General features: G+C 43.3%; 1 protein-coding gene across 1 annotated transcript in view; it reads left to right on the top strand.

Annotated features, from left to right (window-relative positions):
• Window positions 1-16934, top strand: part of LOC147436140 (uncharacterized) — a 41799-nt gene extending 24865 nt beyond the window's left edge. Inside the window, exons 5-13 of the mRNA XM_086489051.1 lie at window positions 5804-5878; window positions 6188-6259; window positions 14294-14392; window positions 14465-14536; window positions 14688-14802; window positions 14892-14960; window positions 15121-15421; window positions 15654-15774; window positions 15886-16934. Of these exons, the coding sequence (XP_086345177.1) occupies window positions 5804-5878; window positions 6188-6259; window positions 14294-14392; window positions 14465-14536; window positions 14688-14802; window positions 14892-14960; window positions 15121-15421; window positions 15654-15774; window positions 15886-16392 (1431 nt within the window). The 3' untranslated portion in view covers window positions 16393-16934. The remainder of the gene's footprint in view (window positions 1-5803; window positions 5879-6187; window positions 6260-14293; window positions 14393-14464; window positions 14537-14687; window positions 14803-14891; window positions 14961-15120; window positions 15422-15653; window positions 15775-15885) is intronic.
• Window positions 16935-17477: the final 543 nt, after the last annotated feature.

Genomic DNA, 17477 nt, shown 5'->3' with positions numbered 1-17477 from the left:
CGTCCTCGTTCCACCCGCAAACAGATTGGCAATTGAAATAGTCAATTCAATGGTTTTGAATTTGTTGAAGTCTTCTTCTTCATATCAGAATATTAAATGGGAAAAGTATTTGCCCTTGGTGGAGTTTGCCTACAATGACACACGGGGAAGGTGCCATTTGAAGTGTGCGAGGGTGCTAAGAAGCTTCTTTAATCTCTAAGCACCTAAGGCAAGATTCTTTTGAAGAAGATTTTTGAAACAAAGTCTAGAAGGCATGGAAGGCCACCTAGCCGTTTAAAGGAGGAGAGCTCGTCCTTTTTTGACAATGACTAGATCAACAAGAAAACCAAGGAGTTGAAGGAAGGGAGTCGGGCCACGACACCCATCGAGCCCTTGAGTTTGTACAACAGACGTCGCCTTCTCTGAAGAGCCGTTCTCAGAACATTCCAGGGAGCAAAAAGCGGCATCTTACTTTGTTGTTACGCAGAGAAACACATGCGACGTGGTTAAAATTCTTTTTTTTTTTCACGTCAACTTGGATATTAGATGAATATGCAAGAGATGTCATCATGCCTTGGCATCACTTGAAAATGACTGAGAAAGATACATTGGATGACTACTGCCAAAGGTTTTGGGATACTTGTGGAAGATTCTGTTGAAAGACCAGATTGATCGGTTTTGCTATGATTGGCTAAAGAGATTCAAGTATATGCTTTGAACGAGAAGTCTGACTTCATTCAAAGACTTATGGGACATGACTAAGCAACGCTTTGGAATGCATGCCGGCTCATTGACTTATGCGATGGGCAAGATAGTATCTACCTCAAAAAGGCAAGAGTCTGCTAGTGAAGAGAATGCATGAAGGGAACCAGATGACAGCTCATCACAGGATTCTTGGGAATCAAAGGGTTCCGACAAACTAAGAGAACTAGATGCAAGTTCATCAAAGGATTCCAGAGAATGTCACGTGACACATCCAACCCTATGTGTCCGTGGACAAGCTACAACACGATAAGGGTTCCATCAGTCCAGTCAGTCTAGAATAGGAAGTGATCTGGCACTTTTGTGAGTCTGTTCGCAGACCGTGCATGTCCAGACACTTAGATTAGATGCATATCCTCTGGTTACACACAACATGACCATCAGATTCCAGTCAAATCCCATCAGTAGCATTTTTTCAGTGCATAGGCCTATTTTCCCTATTTTTGACATTTTTCACTTATTATTTTTAAGTGACTTTTGTTGGAAAGTAGGTAGGGCAATTTTGCTAAGTTTGTATATAAGCAAACCTAGCGCTAGTACTTTCTGGCAGAAGAGGCAGCAGGAGCATCTTGCTCAACAGGCAACTTCTCAGCAAGACCAACCCCCGCGACAACTCTAGCGTTTCCTCTTACCAGAAGGCATAGCGTTTTTGCACCAGATCAGCCAGCGTTTTTACACTTGCAGATTCCCGGCAACAGTAGACAGCAGATCAGCCCTAGCGTTAGCAGATTTTCCCCGAAACAACAGATCAGCCCTAGCGTTAGTAGAATTCAGCCGTAGCGTTTTTGGAGCAGCAGGCGACCTAGCATTTTGCAATTCCTTTGCGACGGAATCCACAGTAGCACCAGCATTTTCAGTTTTCAGTAGTCAGACATCGCAGATCAAGCCCCAAACCTCGCAGGTCTCACCTTCCCGCACCAGATCCTCGCCGCATGGTCAGATCCAGCGAAGTTTACAATTTCAGCCCAGAAAATGCAGATTTCAGCATCTGTGTTTTCAGTGCGTCGTCGTCGTACCGTCGTCATTGACATCGTCACCGACATAGAGTTAGAATTCAGCAGATAAAGATTTGCAGATTTCAGCCATTAGCATTTTCAGCCCGTCTCGTCATCGTCCTCATCATCGTCGACATCGTCGGCAAGTCCAAGCATTATAGAGATTTGTGCAATCATAAGTAGACCATTCTCGCCATAGAGAGTGGGGCCTTCGGAGGAGGGTTTTACAACATCTCTGGTGTCGTATTCTCTTCTCTATCTCTCAGTCTCATGCACTTCCATTCACAGTGTCCATTCACTTTGTTTGTGTCCATTGCACTCTCTCACTAAAGGAACGAAAGGCTCTCCCTTCCGTAAGTAAAAGGAACCCTTGAGCACAGTTTGGAGCACTCATCTTGAGCAAAGTTCAAACATTCATTTCCGCTGCACCTTACATTGGTATCAGAGCTTTCGCAGTGTTCTGTATCACTCAAGGAAAGAACCACATAATTTTTTTGCTTGTTGCGGTCGCACGAACCCAAGTTCACTTGGGCGTGTCGATTCCTAATCGTGTGTTTGAAGAGTGACAGGAATCCCAGGAAAGAAGGGCTTGTCCAGCCTTCCCTTGTGCCTCTTTTCACTCATTGAGAGCGGACCGTGCACTTAGCGGCCGGCCAATCGACGTGAGGGTGGGAAAAAGCAACCTTGGTGTGAGCGCAAGGCCGCCAAGGGGTGCGCCCGCGGAAAAGAGCAGAACTCGGGTGAAGAGAAGATTCTTCTCTTACTCAGATTGCAAGCAAAAGAAGAACCTCAAGACCCGCAAGAACCTCAAGAACTCAAGAACCCCAAGAACCAAGACCCCCAAGAACCCAAGTTCCTTGTGAACTTAAGAACCCAAGACCACTATGATTGCCTTCTTCTAATCCTTTTGTTCTTCCATAGGAAACAACTAATCGTACACGTTGGGGTGTAGAAGCGAGTTTCCTTTGTGCCACAAGTCATACCGAAAGTAAAAGGCATACCTTCTCCGTACACGTCATTAATCCCACCTAGGTGGAATGCGTAAGGGTATCCCTACATGCTAGGTATCGTGCCGTAAGTCCCTTTATATATCTTGACATCTTTGCTCCATTCTATGCCATAACATCCAAAAGTACCTGCATCACAAGGACGAAATCCCCTTGGAGGCATACCAAACTGACTTTGGGCATGCCCATATGTGAGAACGTTGGATTTCTGCATGGAAATTAGGTAGGGTGGCGTTTGCTTCATTGGCTGCATTTGATTGACCACTGGATTGGATCCCTTTTTGTTGCTTGGTTACTTCTATCTTTGCTTTTGCTGATCATCCCTTTCACTGTCTAATCACTATGTTCATTGGCTTGATCTTTATATACTTTGCATAAAGTGCATCTATGGAGTAGGCAAGAGATGCTCCATAAGAAAGCTGACTTAGTTTTCTCTAGCTTTGTCCCCATAAATTGGATTAGGATGTACCCTAAATTGGCTTGCTTGGCTGTCATTATCACCAGCCGCAAACAACAAAATTGAACTTGAAACTACACTGTAGACAAGAGACATTGAGCGGTGAAGTTCCACTCTCAAAAGCGCTAGGTCAACTAGGCGCCCCTAGTTGTATTTCTTGATGAAATGTCGAGGTTACAACTGTTTGGAGTGTACACACACTCGATGTTTGAATACAATTTGATACAATTAGAGACGCAATTTGGAACTAACGGAATCCTGGCCCCTCTTTAATAGGCACTTGGCCCCAAAAGCCCAAAAGCAACTTCAAAAAGCAGTGGTTATTTTCACATGTTCTTAAAAGCATATAAATTATTGATATCATTAACCGATGGCCAAAGCATAAACAGTCATTTGTTTTCAATAAGTGGCATCCAAAAGCTGTCTCCCAGGGCAAACTCAACCACAACATCCTTTCCGTAGATCATGCCACATCAACATGCGATTTGCAGGTGGCAGCTCTGAGATATGCGTGTCGAGTTCTGATCTGGTTCGGCGGCAGCTCTGAGATCTGCGTGTCGAGTTCTGGTCTGGTTCGGCTTCTACTTTGTCCATCCGGTCTCGTCACCACTCCGCTACCTGTATACAAAGTTGTAGCCATAGAGCTCTTATATACCTCCCAAATGATTCAATGAAATTGCATAACCCAGCGAAACATTTTGGTAGATAAAATCATTGTTTAATAAAGGGGCCTTCACGCGAGATGATCTTTTTGTCCCTGACGTTCCTTCTTTTCAAGATTTTATGTACTTGAATTCGAGTTCTGTAGGCGGAGGAATTTATCCCAAGGAGTTTTGTGAGCTTAACTGTACCACAAATAGTGATTGTTGTGCCTTTTTAGACCTTAAGATTTTTCAGACTCCCTTGGGATTAGAAGTAGATATCTATGATAAGCGCGTTGAACCAGAATATGCCAATCTAAAAATCATCCGTATGCCTCACATTTCTTCGAACATTTCTCTTTTAGCTAAGTACGGTGTCATTTGCTCTCAACTATTTAGAATTTCTCGTCTTTGTTCTAGCAAATCTACTTTTGTTGTTCAATCTTGCCATCTTATTTCTTTACTAGTTGAAAAAAGATACTCATGCAAAAGAATCATGAGAAAAGTTCGTTCATTTTTGCATCGTAGTAAGTTTATTTTTAGTGTTTCTTCCTTTGGAATGTTCAAGATAATCAGTAGTAAATTCAATAGAAGTGGGGAGCTAAAAAGCCCACTTATTGTTTGACTTAATAACACCTTATGTTGTTGTTTTGATCTTTAGCGCTTCTAGTATTTTCACTATAGGTTGACAATTGCTAGCCTTTATCATGGCTGGGTATGCCCATCACCTCCGGAGGGTGATAGAAACTCAGCTCGTTGGTTTTGTAGAGTACGTTCAAAGCATGAATGACCTCTATATAAACCTGCACCTACTCTTGGGCACTGACGACGTGAGTAGGGATGTCATAGCTGTTGTCCAAGCTATGCCTGATAAGGGTGATAATCTTATTCTTCCTGTTTGGACAAGCAGTGAAGTTGAGATCACATATTGTCAAGTTTGGTTCTTTGCTCTTCGTAGGTTTGTAGTAGTATTCATTTTTCGATTTCATATTTAGCTTACCTGAGGACTTAAGAATGTGTTCTGTTAGAAGTTGTTGTGTGAAGTTTGATTTCTAGGATTAAGTTTTTAAGATGTCTTATCCTTTTTTTTTTTTTGGCTTAAAGTTGAGTACTTGTTTTAAGCCAAGTAAGTTGCGTCAACTTATTTTACATATGCCTTTTCTAAAAACATTTTTAAGTTAATAATGCTTTGTTTTATCTAGTTTTGTTTCGTAGCAAACAAAGTGATTTAGTTTGTTTGTTTGTTTGTTTTTGTTTTTCTTTTCTTTTCTTGTGTCCCTTGCTTTTATAGTTTTAGGAGTGCTTTATTCCCTCTTATAATTCGTGAGTTCAGACTATTCTGAACTTATGAAGGTATATATCTTACCCCTCTTCTTTTCTTTTTCTATGTTTGAACTTTGAGTCCAATGCCAAGTGGTAAAACACCTTATAATTCCCTTACGTGGCCTAGAGCCTTGTGCTCTGTGTGACCCCAGGTATGCCTTGTACAATCATTCATGCAAAGAGAATTATGCCTGAACTAAAACTAATCTAATGGACTACTACAGACATGCAGGTAAAGCAAATCAACATAACTCATAGCTAGGCATGATTTATCCTTTTCGACTCGTGCTATTTTACTCAGCCCTTAACTTTGTAGTTTACAAGCATGTTTTATGTATGTTTGGCTTCTCATGAGCATCACATTTCGTCGAGCAAAAGCTCTTGTGATGTCCCATATCAACATTCGAAAATGTGTCATGGCATGTGCAAAAGGTGCAAAGGGGGCGATGATGAGGGGGCTCAGGTGATGGTGAGGATGGGGGAGTTGAATTCTAATAGGTTGGCAAGGAGCGGGTCTCTGCAGTGAGGTGATGGTATGATGGAAAATGTTTTGCAGCTGAGAGAACAACATTTAGGTTTTAAAGCTCACACCGAGCTTCAACACCCTTGTTGATATGTAGTTTGCATCTTTTTTGGCAGGTGCAGGAATTCGAAAAGCAGTTTATGGACTCCAAGGAAAAGATGGAATTTTATCGAACAAAACTACAAGATGTTGTATGTTCTGGTCAACTTGTCTGTGGGTGTGTGAGTGTGTGCACGTGTGTGTGTGCGCAGGCGCATGCACGGGTGTTTGTGTGTGTGTGTAGAAATATCTGTCAACTTTCTAAGCGATGGAATGATCTTATTATCTGTTCATGACTGATAGCCATAGATTTAGGGGCAAGTTGTATCATTTTGCCTTTCACTAGAACAGGAAAATTACATGTACATTTGACAGTTGAAGTGGAAAAGCCTGCTTCTTGGAAGCAATCATAAACTTGTGTAACAATTTCCACGGTTAAAGAATTTCCCTTCTGGGTGTAGGTGCTTTTCAAAACCAGATGCGATAATCGTCTTGCAGAGATCACTGATAAAGCAGCTGCTGATAAGCGTGAGGTCTATTTTTCTTTGCATTTTCATTTTTTTTGTTGCTTATTGCTTGTATCTTTTTTGTCTTGGAAACTTGAACTGAGGATAATGCTGAAAAAAGTGAGCCATCCCCCCCCCCCCCCCCCCCCCCCCCCCCCCCCACAAAAGAAAATTAAAAACTAACTATATCCACGTCTTTTAGAAGCTGAAGAGAATTGGTCTTATGGGGTGAAGAGGATACAGCTGTCTGTATCCTCCAGGTGTCACAGAGGACAAGCCAAATGAGTCAAGGGTAAGCAAGTGATATGTCATCGATACTGTAAGATGTCCGGGGACTGAGGAGAGAATGTACCTCTTTATGATGGCATGAGTAGAACTTGGTCAGTGAAATTCTAATCAATTCCATCCTGTGGTAATGGGTGGGTGTAGAATATCGTACATTTGGGAGCATGCTGTGAAGATTCATATACTGGTCTCAACATAGCGGGCCACTTCCATCTCAAAGTTATCCTTCATCCCTGTCTTGTGAAGGGTCCTTCTTGTTTCATCTCTCTACTCACAATTCATGGAGGGTGTATTTTGCAAAATGGTTTTATTTTCAGCTCCTAGGCTACTAATAGTATGGCTGTTGGATGTACCCGTGTCGCAATACATATGGCAGTTGGATGTACCCGTCTCGCAAGTGCATAGGCAGAATGCAGGTGACTAGGAGAAATGGAGGGCTAGGAGAGGCTGGCACAAAAGATGATGACTCCCCTGAAGGTGGCAACCTGCCTGAACTTGGGGATGATGGCAGCTCTATACGACGATGATGTGGTGGTCTGTATGGTTATGGTGTGGAAGTGCACACAGTCGATGCTGATGTGGCAGCTTGCGTCGGCAGCAAAAATGGTAGATGCTTTTACTGGCTCTATGTGGGCCTTTTGGGCAATTGAGATTTTTTTTTGTAGGTGCTTTTAGCAGTTCAAGAGCTACAAAGTAAGAGCCAGCGTGCATGTTGTATCCAGATTCAATGAGTGGGCTCACAAGGAGTTTTAAACGGTTCTGCCCAATTACCGTAAACAGAATTGCCACAAGGGGCGCCTTTTAGGTTCTTGTGCAGGTGTTGGTTTTCTGTTGGTTGAGTTTTTCTGTGGATTTCGTCTTTTCTGTTCACTGCTTTTGTTTCCAGTAGCAATCAGTTCATAGGTACCAGAGCTCAATTAATTGCTCTTCTGTGGCCAATCTGATCCAGTTATCCATGGCTTCAGTTCCCCTTTTTGGGAGGTCATCTCCTGTGTCTCCCATCTAGATCTAGTGAGAGGGCTTTTTTGTGGCTGTGCCCGGCCTTGTCAGGTTCTACTAGCTCCTAGGCATGAGGGGGAATTTTTCTGGCTTGGTCACTTGTGGGCTTTTTCTGTGGAAGCCCTTATTTTTTTTCTGCATGTGACTCTTTGTTTTCCAATATTTATGGGTCATGGGTATGTGGAGGAGAGCCGGACAGATATGGAGCACCTTTGTATAGAGTGCTTGTACTTCCGTTCAAAATACTTTGCCTGGCAGGGCTTGAGCCGCCTGCCCCCCCCCCCCCCCCCCCCCCCCCCCCCTCTTCCGTGGCACCATGCCTTCTACTGCACTTTGACAGAAGAGTATGAAGAGGTTGAGCTTACTGTTGAAGAGGAAGAGAGAGAAGATGGTGAGCAACAAACTGGAGGCGAGCATTATCCGGAATTATGGCTCTATCAACCCAAACAGTGGACTACTTTCAGGAAAGATTATAGATATGCAAAGAACATTAAGAATCAAGTCTTGAAGACATGATTAAGGAAGGAAATGAGCAGAGGGTGCCAAATGATTTTCAGATCAAGGCATTTAATTCCATGGATGTCAATTCCTTTTTGCGAGAACACATGCGGTAGTAGCGTTTTCAAGAGCAGATGGCTGGGGGATTACCAACCACCCCTCGACACATTGGAGAGTGCATGGCTGGTCAGCCAAATCCTTGGAGTAGCAGGAAGCTATCAGGCTTTAGGGTCTCTATGCCAAGATATATGCCCACAATGTGGGGTAAACAAGGTATGACGCTTAGTTTGTAGGGATATCTTTTGGGCCGCTATCTTAAGGCATGTATGGTATTGGGATGCACACTTTTTAAAACAACTTTTGTTGGCAACGGTAATATTTTACTTAGGACCACACCTTATGATTAGTTGACTCCGTCAGAGAAGTAGAAGGACTACAAGGAAGGAGGACAACGTGTGAAGTTTGAGACCTTCCATGCACAGGTTGTGGGTTGCCTCTTTAGTTGAAGAGGCAGTGCCTTAAGGAGAAGGCATTTAGCATACAAGGATGATGACACACGGTCAGGATGGATATGCTTTACTCACTGGAAGGCTGATATCCGAGAAAGAGAAGGCTACATCTAAGGAGAAGCCTCAAACAAAGGATCAACAAAAGTCAAAAGGATCAGAAGCAAGAATCTAAGAAGAAATTTTTTTCTGAAGAGGAAGTTTGGGCAGCCAACAAAGTTTGCCGAGTAGAAGTAAACAAGAAAAGTGTTTTAAATGTGGAGAGCTGGGACACAAATTGTAGAGTCTCCAACCAAGGAGGAAGACAAAGGAGAAACTTCTAAAGCTACAAGAGAGAGAGAGAGAAAGAAACCAAAGACCAATGCTGGGCTTGTTTCAAATATTTTTGGGGTTCATTAGGAATGCGAGTCTTTAGAGCGTTGTAGAGCTTGGGAAAAGCTAGAGACTAGGAGACTCTTTGTCTATCAAGAATGGAGCCAAGGCTCAACTTCATTTCACAAGAGGTTGCAACACATCTTGGAGTGAGGCTTGAAGAGACTGGACCATAGATGGATGCGGCTTTGGCAAGGCAAAGCCATGAGGTGGCAGCGAACCCTTTGATAGGAAAACTTTGTTTGTATGTACAAGGGTATGGTGGACAAGAGGGCTCACATAATCATGTCACATATTAGTGACGTTGCACACAAGGGATAATGGGGGTTAGGGTGTCAAGTGCACATGGCTCTGTGTGCCACTTGGACATGCTTCATCGGCTTTCAGAGCCAGTTTTCCCCTTCTTCCTAGATATGGGATGTATAGAATCCTAGGAGGATTAGTACTGCAATTTTGTGAGCCTGTTCGCAAGACCTACATGTCCTGACAAGTCCATTAGATTAGGTTTTCCAGTTTTGGAACCCTCTTGGGTAAATGGTTTGTATACGCGTTTTGACAAATGTTATCACACTACGGTGGGCATCTTGCATGACAAGTATATAGTTTTAGGTTAGAGGAATCCAACGAGCCATTCTCCTCGTCGATTGGATTCCTAGGTGAGCGGATGTGGGACAGTTGCACCCAAATCTAGACCCCTGGACTTATTTTAAAAATAAATCATTTTATGATTTATTTGTTGGGAAATTTGGTGGACACCTGCCCTACACAGGCCTAAGTAAATTCTTAAGGCCTCATTATTCACCTATAAAGGGAGGCATGCAGCCCAGCGTTTGCAACAGAAGGGAAAAGGAGAAGTGCTACAGAGCAACTTCGGCCAGCATTTTCAGCAGGACCAGCCAGCGTTTGCTCCATTGTTGTCCATCGTCGGCCTCGTCGAGATCTGCGTTTTCAGCCCTTCATCCCTCTCACATCAGGAGTGCAAATCAGCCCATGGTGGTCATCCGTCATTCCCACATCGAAGAAGATACAAGGCGCATCAAATCAGCCCCGGAGGTGCCTCTTTCGGAGGAGTTACCGCGACGACAGTCATCCCTTGAGTTAGTAGAGTCTGCATTGAGGTATTGCATTGTGTATACATTCCATTTACACAATCTAAAGCAAATACCACATCGGTAACGGTGTGGGGGGCCCTTGAGAGGGTTGGTTGGGACCCCATCGGGTGTCGCTCTTCTGTTCTCTCTCTTTCTTTCTCCCTCTACACATCTCTATTGCATTCTCTCAGCCCCTCTCTTCAGCGGAAAGTAAAAAGAACCATCTTAATTGCATTCTTTCGGCCCCTCTCTTTAGGGAAAGTAAAAAGAACCGTCATTCAAGCACAAAGCATTCGCTAACGCAAGGCACCTTTGTGAGTCTGTTCGCAGACCGTGCATGTCCAGACACTTAGATTAGATGCATATCCTTTGGTTGCACACATCATGATCATCAGATTACAGTCAGAACCCATCCGGAGCATTTTTACAGTGCATAGACCTATTTTCCCTATTTTTGACCAACCAGCGTTTTGCAGATCCTTTGCAACAAAGCATCAAGAAGGACCAGCATTTTCAGTTTTCAGCAGTCAAACTCCGCAGTAGAAGTCCCAAACCTCGCAGATCTCACCTTCCCGCAACAGATCCTCGCCAGACGGTCAGATCTAGCGCAATTTGCAGATTCAGCCCGGAAAACGCAGATTTCAGCATCTGCGTTTTCAGCGCGTCGTCGTCATACCGTCGTCATCGACATCGTCACCGACATAGAGTCAGAATTCAACAGATAAAGATTTTCAGATTTCAGCCCTTAGCATTTTCAAATTTCAGCCCGTCTCGTCGTCGTCCTCATCGTTGTCGACATCGTCGGCAAGTCCAAGCATTGTAGAGATTTGAGCAATCAATAGTAGACCGCTCCTGCCATAGAGGGTTGGGCCTTCGAAGGAGGGTTTGACGACATTCTGGTGTCGTATTCTTCTCTCTCTATCTCTCAGTCTCAGCACCTTCATTCACAGTGTTTATCCACTTTGTTTGTGTCCACTGCACTCTCTCTCTAAGGAACGGAAGGCTCTCCCTTCCGTAAGTAAAAGGAACCTTGAGCATAGTTCGGAGCACTCATCTTGAGCAAAGTTCAACATTCACTTCCGTTGCACCTTACATTGGTATCAGAGCTTTGACAGTGTTCTATATCACTCAAGGAAAGAACCACAAGAACCACATAATTTTTTTTTGCTTGTTGTGGTCGCACGTAACCCAAGTCCTCTCGGGCATGTCGATTCCTAATCGTGTTTTTGAAGAGTGACAGGAAACCCAGGAAAGAAGGGCTTGTCCAGCCTCCCCTTGTGCCTCTTTTCACTCGTTGAGAGCGGACCGTGTACTTAGCGGCCGGCCAATCAACGTGAGGTGGCAAAAAGCAACCTTGGTGTGAACGTAAGGCCGCAGAGGGGTGCGCCTGCGGAAAAGAGCAGAACTCGGGTGAAGAGAAGATCCTTCTCTAACACAGATTGCAAGCAAAAGAAGAACCTCAAGACCCCCAAGAACCCAAGAACCCAAGATCCACAAGAACCCAAATCCCTCGTGAACTTAAGAACCCAAGACTTCAGTGTATGGTCATTACCCGAAGCGGAATAGATACTTCGCATGAAGGTGATGAGCATGATAGTGGCGAAGAAGAATTTTCCCCACCAGGAGGTTTTTCTGACCCTCCCCCTTCCCCATCTACGCCAAGTATTGCACCTGATCCTATGTAGGCTTGGTGCAAGACGATGATGGACATGATGACAACGTGGCACGAAGCAAGAATGGCAGCCATGGAGCGTGAGCGCAAGTAATTACGTTTGGAGGCCAAAAAATTTGATCGCAAGTACGCAGAAAGAAAAACAAAATTGGATTGCAAGAACGTTGTTCATTCTTTCTCTCTCATTTCTACTGTGCAAGCGAAGATTGAAGAGATTCGGGCAAAGGAGACTCTCAGTCTCTTCTTCTACAAAGCATGACACACATGAAGAATTGCATGATGATTTGAATGATAATGAATAAGCATAATGATTTGCATGATGATTTGAATGACAAGCATGATGATTTGCATGATGATCAAGATGTGATTACTCACAAGCATGATGATTTGCAGGAAAAAGATGTGATTGTTCGCAAGGATGATGGTTTAGTTGATGCTTTTTCTAGCGTAGCTAACCTCGTTGCAGATTTGATAAATCACGAAGAACCGATCTTGGCTTTCAAGTCGAGGTCCACAAAACCCCCACAAGAAGATCGGATCGATCACGAAGAACCGATCTTGACTCTCGAGTCAAGGTCCAAAGGACCCCCACAGGAAGTGTTATGTGTACGAATGATTAGTCAGCACGCATTGTTCGAGTGTTTCATTCGTGATTCTTTCCTATATTTTAGTCACCGTCCTTATGTGATCCCTTTTCATAGGCATTACATATTGTACGTTGAACACGATTCACTCATGAATGAGCACGGATGTACGCGGATGATTCATGAAAAGACGACATGGTTGCATTCAAGGAATTCACATTCCATGTCTCTTCCTTGGCATGACACAGTATCCGAATGAGCACAAGAAGAATTGAGCATCAAGCATGGGCATGTCCATTGTGATTTACCACAGTTGATTGATTTAGATCAGAAACACAAGATTTAATCTCATTGTTTGCGTTTGTGTGGTAAACGGGTTGGCACTCCGTCTATTTGTTCATCTACATTGCATGCAGAGTCTTTAGAGAAGCCAAGATTTTTTCCAGTCACTTTACATGGAATGAGTATGTTCATGTTTTTGTGTTGGAAGTGATTTCAGGAATTTTCAGCCTCGGAGATTCTTGCAGAAGGTAGACACGCATGACTATAGACGAAATGGAAGCATTGAAGAAGACTTTGTCGCTTACGACGCGGCCCAAAGAAGCAAGCGTTGCAGACCTTCATGAAGTTCCAAGTATCGCATGACCCACGTATTAGAGTGGGCCGGCAAAGATTTCTTTTCAGGATTCCATACGCTGTTGGCGATCTCCCTCGACGCCACACAGTTCGGTACGAGTATCTCCCTTTGAAAAGGAGGGGATGTCACGTGACACATCCAACCCTATGTGTCCGTGGACAAGCTACTTCATGACATGGGTTCAGTTCAGTTCAGTCAGTCTAGAATAGAAAGTGATCTGGCACCTTTGTGAGTCTGTTCGGAGACCGTGCATCTCCAGACACTTAGATTAGATGCATATCCTCTGGTTGCACACCATCGTGATCATCAGATCACAGTCAGAACCCATCAAGAGTATTTTTACAGTGCATAGACCTATTTTTCCTATTTTTGACATTTTTCACTTATTATTTTTAAGTGACTTTGTGGGAACTAGGTAGGGCAATTTTGCTAAGTTTGTATATATAAAAACGTAGTTCTACCACTTTCTAGCAGAAGAGGCAGCAAGAACTCATTTCAATAGGCACCTTCTCAGCAGGACCCCCAACAGGCCTAGCGTTTTTCTGCATCAGCAAGAGATCCTAGCGTTTTTGCATCCACAGACCAGCCTTGGCGTTTTTGCATTTGCAGATTCCCGGCGACATTAGAACAGCAGATGAGCCTAGCGTTTTGCATTGCAAGACAACCGGCAGCAGCAGAAGACAAAATTCAGCCTAGCGTTTTTGGATCAACAAGACCAACCAGCATTTTACAGATTCTTCGCGACAAGGCATCAAGGAGAACCAGCGTTTTCATTTTTCAGGAGTCAAACTCCACAGTAGAAGTCCCAAACCTCGCAGATCTCACCTTCCTGCAGCAGATCCTCGCCGCATGGTCAGAACCAACATAGTTTGCAGGTTCAGCCCGGAAAACACAGATTTCAGCATCTGCGTTTTCAGCGCGTCGTCGTACCATCGTCATCGACATAGAGTCAGAATTCAGCAGATAAAGATTTGCAGATTTCAGCCCTTAGCATTTTCAGATTTCAGCCCGTCTCGTCGTTGTCCTCATCGTCGGCAAGTCCAAGCATTGTAGAGATTTGTGCAATCAATAGTAGACCACTCTCGCCATAGAGAGTGGGGCCTTCGGAGGAGGGTTTGACAACATTCTGGTGTCGTATTCTTCTCTCTCTATCTCTCAGTCTCAGCACCTTCATTCACAGTGTTTATCCACTTGGGGGGAGAGCTCATTTTTTAGGGGATTTTTGGAGGTTCATAAGACATCTTTGCATTTCAGGCGAAGTTCCTCACTCCAGAAATAGGTCCAGGTAGAGGTTATTGTGTGGAAATAATTGTATATGTAGTAAGGGATCCATGCGTGCGGTGCAGATATTTTAGCACTAAAGTGGGAGGTTGTAAGAATTTCTCAACCGTTTTCTCTTTTCGGGAATTTTTTTCAGGTGGAGTCTTTGGCAAAACGGTATGATGAGAAGTATAAGCAGGCTGGAGAAAGTCAATCACGTTTGCATGCTGATGAAGCAGCATTTCGAGACATTCAGGTTTGTTTGTTAACATTTGTGGGACAAAAAGGAACCGAATTTTTGAGGTTATTAATTCTCTTCTTTTGTCAGGAGCGTAGGCTCGAACTTCACAATGCCTTAGTAAGAATGGAACAAGGTGGTGATCTCAATGCTTTCTTACAGGTAATGGCTGCCAGCCAATCTAAGATAGTTTCTTTATATTTCATTAATCACATAAATCTTCTTTAGATGAAATTATTCTTTCGTTCAATTTTGGGTTCCTAAAGCAAGCACTGTTTACCAATTTTGATCTTTTTTTGAGCCCTATTTGCAGGTTCGTGCAGACAGGTTACAGAATGACCTTGATGAGCTAAAGAAAGCACTCAACACAAAATGCAAGCAATTCGGGTTGCGAATGAAGCCCATTTCTGTTCTTGAGATACCTTTTGGTAGGGCATGGATCTGGTCAATATCTGTATTGTCTGGGTGCTTAGTCGAGAGTATATCATTAGTTTTGATAGAACAATGTGCCTTACAGGATGGCAACCAGGGATTCAAGAGAGTGCTGCCCAGTGGGATGAAGAATGGGACAAGTTTGAAGAGGAAGGTATGCTCGAGTAGAAGAATCAGCTGTCTTATGCATGGTTGCTATAGAAATTGCATGCATTATTGATTTTTTGCAAGACGTAGTAAATGGGATTGTGCAAAGAAATTGATCACTAACATTTTACTTCAAAACGATAAATTAACTCAGCAAGTACTTGCAGGTTTTGAATGTGTGCAGGAGTTTATGGAGGAGGGAACTGCTGGAAGTGATGCATCTAAACCCAAGACTGTCGCCAGTTGGGATGAGAGTGGGCAACAAGAGGATGATTATGAACCGTCATCTCCAAAGTCGGATGTCCATGAGGAAGGGGCCTCTATACCTGATAAAAATCACACCGTCTCTGCGGAAGACCAGCAGGATAAGAAAGCAGAAAATGGGGACCAGAAGGATGTCTCTTTATCAGATCCTAAACAATCTTTATCAGGCATCTCTAGCATAAAGAATACATGGGATCCTCATAAGTATGTATCTTTTCAATTCTTACCTTGTGGTCGCATTATCATCAATTTTTAACCGCAGGGGATGCATTGATGTAAAAGATTAAGCTTTAATCAAATGATGTTTCTCTAAGTAGTCTTATTGCAGGGTCATTGTCGATACTTTATGTTGTCTTAATCTCAGTTTAATTTCTGTATTTTAACTGCATCATGTTTCAACTTTGTGCTGAGCATGCGTTTTTTTTTCCGTTTGTAGATTCAACCACATGCCTCCATCTCCGAAGTCAAAGTTTGATGATTCTTTCTCTAATGGTGGAGAATGGGATTCTGTCTTCAACCACACGAAGGATGGCACACAGTCCAGTGCATCTCGGGGAGTAAGTGATGTGCTGTGCACCCAAATAAGTTTTTAAAAGCCTTCTTAATGTTTTTCATATATATGGTAATGACATAGAGCCCTCACAAGCGAACCCATTGTTGCTATTCAGGCATCCCACAATTCTGATGTTCAAGCAGGAAAACCTAGTTCTGGTTCCATATTTGGATCAGATGACCCTTTTGACAAACTTTCAATCTCGAGTCATGAGAAAGATGACCTCCCATCTTTTGGACCCATCCGAACAAAAGAGCGACCTTCTGTCTTTTTTGATGCCTCTGTTCCCAGCACCCCGCTTCATAGCAGTTATTCACCTGGTCCAATATCAGGTGGAAGCTTTTTTGATGATTCAGTTCCAAGCACTCCTGCATACAGCAACAATGCATCGGGATTTGGGTCTTCTCGTGAATCACTTACTCGATTTGATTCATTCAGTAGTATGAGTAGTGATTTTCCTCATCCATCTGACAGTTTTGCGAGATTTGATTCCTTCAACTATGCTAGCAGTGGGCCGACACGAGGTTTTACTTCATTCGATGAGCCAGATACTCTGGGGAACGGCGCTTTTGGAGGTCAGCATGCAAAACATAGTACGGATACATGGAGTGCATTTGGCTAAGGCGTGGTTTAAGACATCTGTTTTATTCCTTTGAAAGTTGTATAGAAGAGTGGTTGAGGCAATGGGCGGTGGCAGGGAATGCTCAATGTTGATCACAATAGTGATACAGGTATGGTGGTGGTGTTGTAATATAAATACAGGCAAAGCCAGCGCTACTCGGGACTCAGATCGAATGTTTTTTGGCAACAAAAAGTGAGAGGTGCCTGGGATTTTTAGGACTTAGGACTCTGGCTTATTGCGGCTTGTTGATTGCGAGTTTTGACACTGACTCATTCATATTCTTTTGTGGCATAGCACTGTATTGCTTCCATAACATCCTTGACATGGCTATTAGCATTTGCACTTCACCACTATACTAAATTTTATTGTATAAAGTGTACAACCAAAGAAGATGTAACCAAGGGAGCAAAGTCGCCATTCTAATGCTTCTTGTACTACAAAGGCCTGCATTTGTGGACTTATGTTGATAGAGAAGTCGTCTTCTAAGATTGTACTCTTTGTCCAGCTAAACTTATATAAGGGGCTAGAAATTGAAGTTTCTAGAGCATGTCTTGTATGGCGACTACTGTTAATTTTGGATACAACTGTGAAGATACTGATGTGCATGATGATGTATGGTAATGTCGCTCCCTCATTGTAGTTGCAATAGTTTTGGCATTGCCTTATCTACTGCCCATGTGTCCAAGACCCAAGGTTGGAAGCAAAAGCATCATTCTTGGAGACCTTTCTTGTAGAGTTTTAACCCATAGGGGCACTGACAAGTGTGCTATTGCCCTTTCAACAACTTACCATAAAATAGTGTTATATTACAATGGAAGAGACACAATGGCATCCTACTGTGTACTAAAAGCCATGATAAAAAGCATTGCCGAGACAGAAAGATGCTCTTGGTAATGTGACCCAGAGAAGGGTGAGTTAGTGAGGTGCTTCCAAGGAGAGACTCGGTAATGAAAGGATGTCATGCAAGTTTGGAAGTGTTCTTAGCAAAGCCCATTGGAGTTGAACTCACAACAAAGTCATGATCACAGCCTCATCTTTTGGTGAATTCAACAAGGGGTAAATCAGTAAGCTTGCCTCAAAACAAT

This window comes from Adiantum capillus-veneris, chromosome 18 (assembly GCF_014529385.1).
Source record: "Adiantum capillus-veneris isolate H3 chromosome 18, ASM1452938v2, whole genome shotgun sequence".
NCBI classification, from domain to species: Eukaryota; Viridiplantae; Streptophyta; class Polypodiopsida; order Polypodiales; family Pteridaceae; genus Adiantum; species Adiantum capillus-veneris.
Note: the sequence above shows the minus strand (reverse complement) of the source record. Positions and strands in the feature narration are given on the sequence as shown.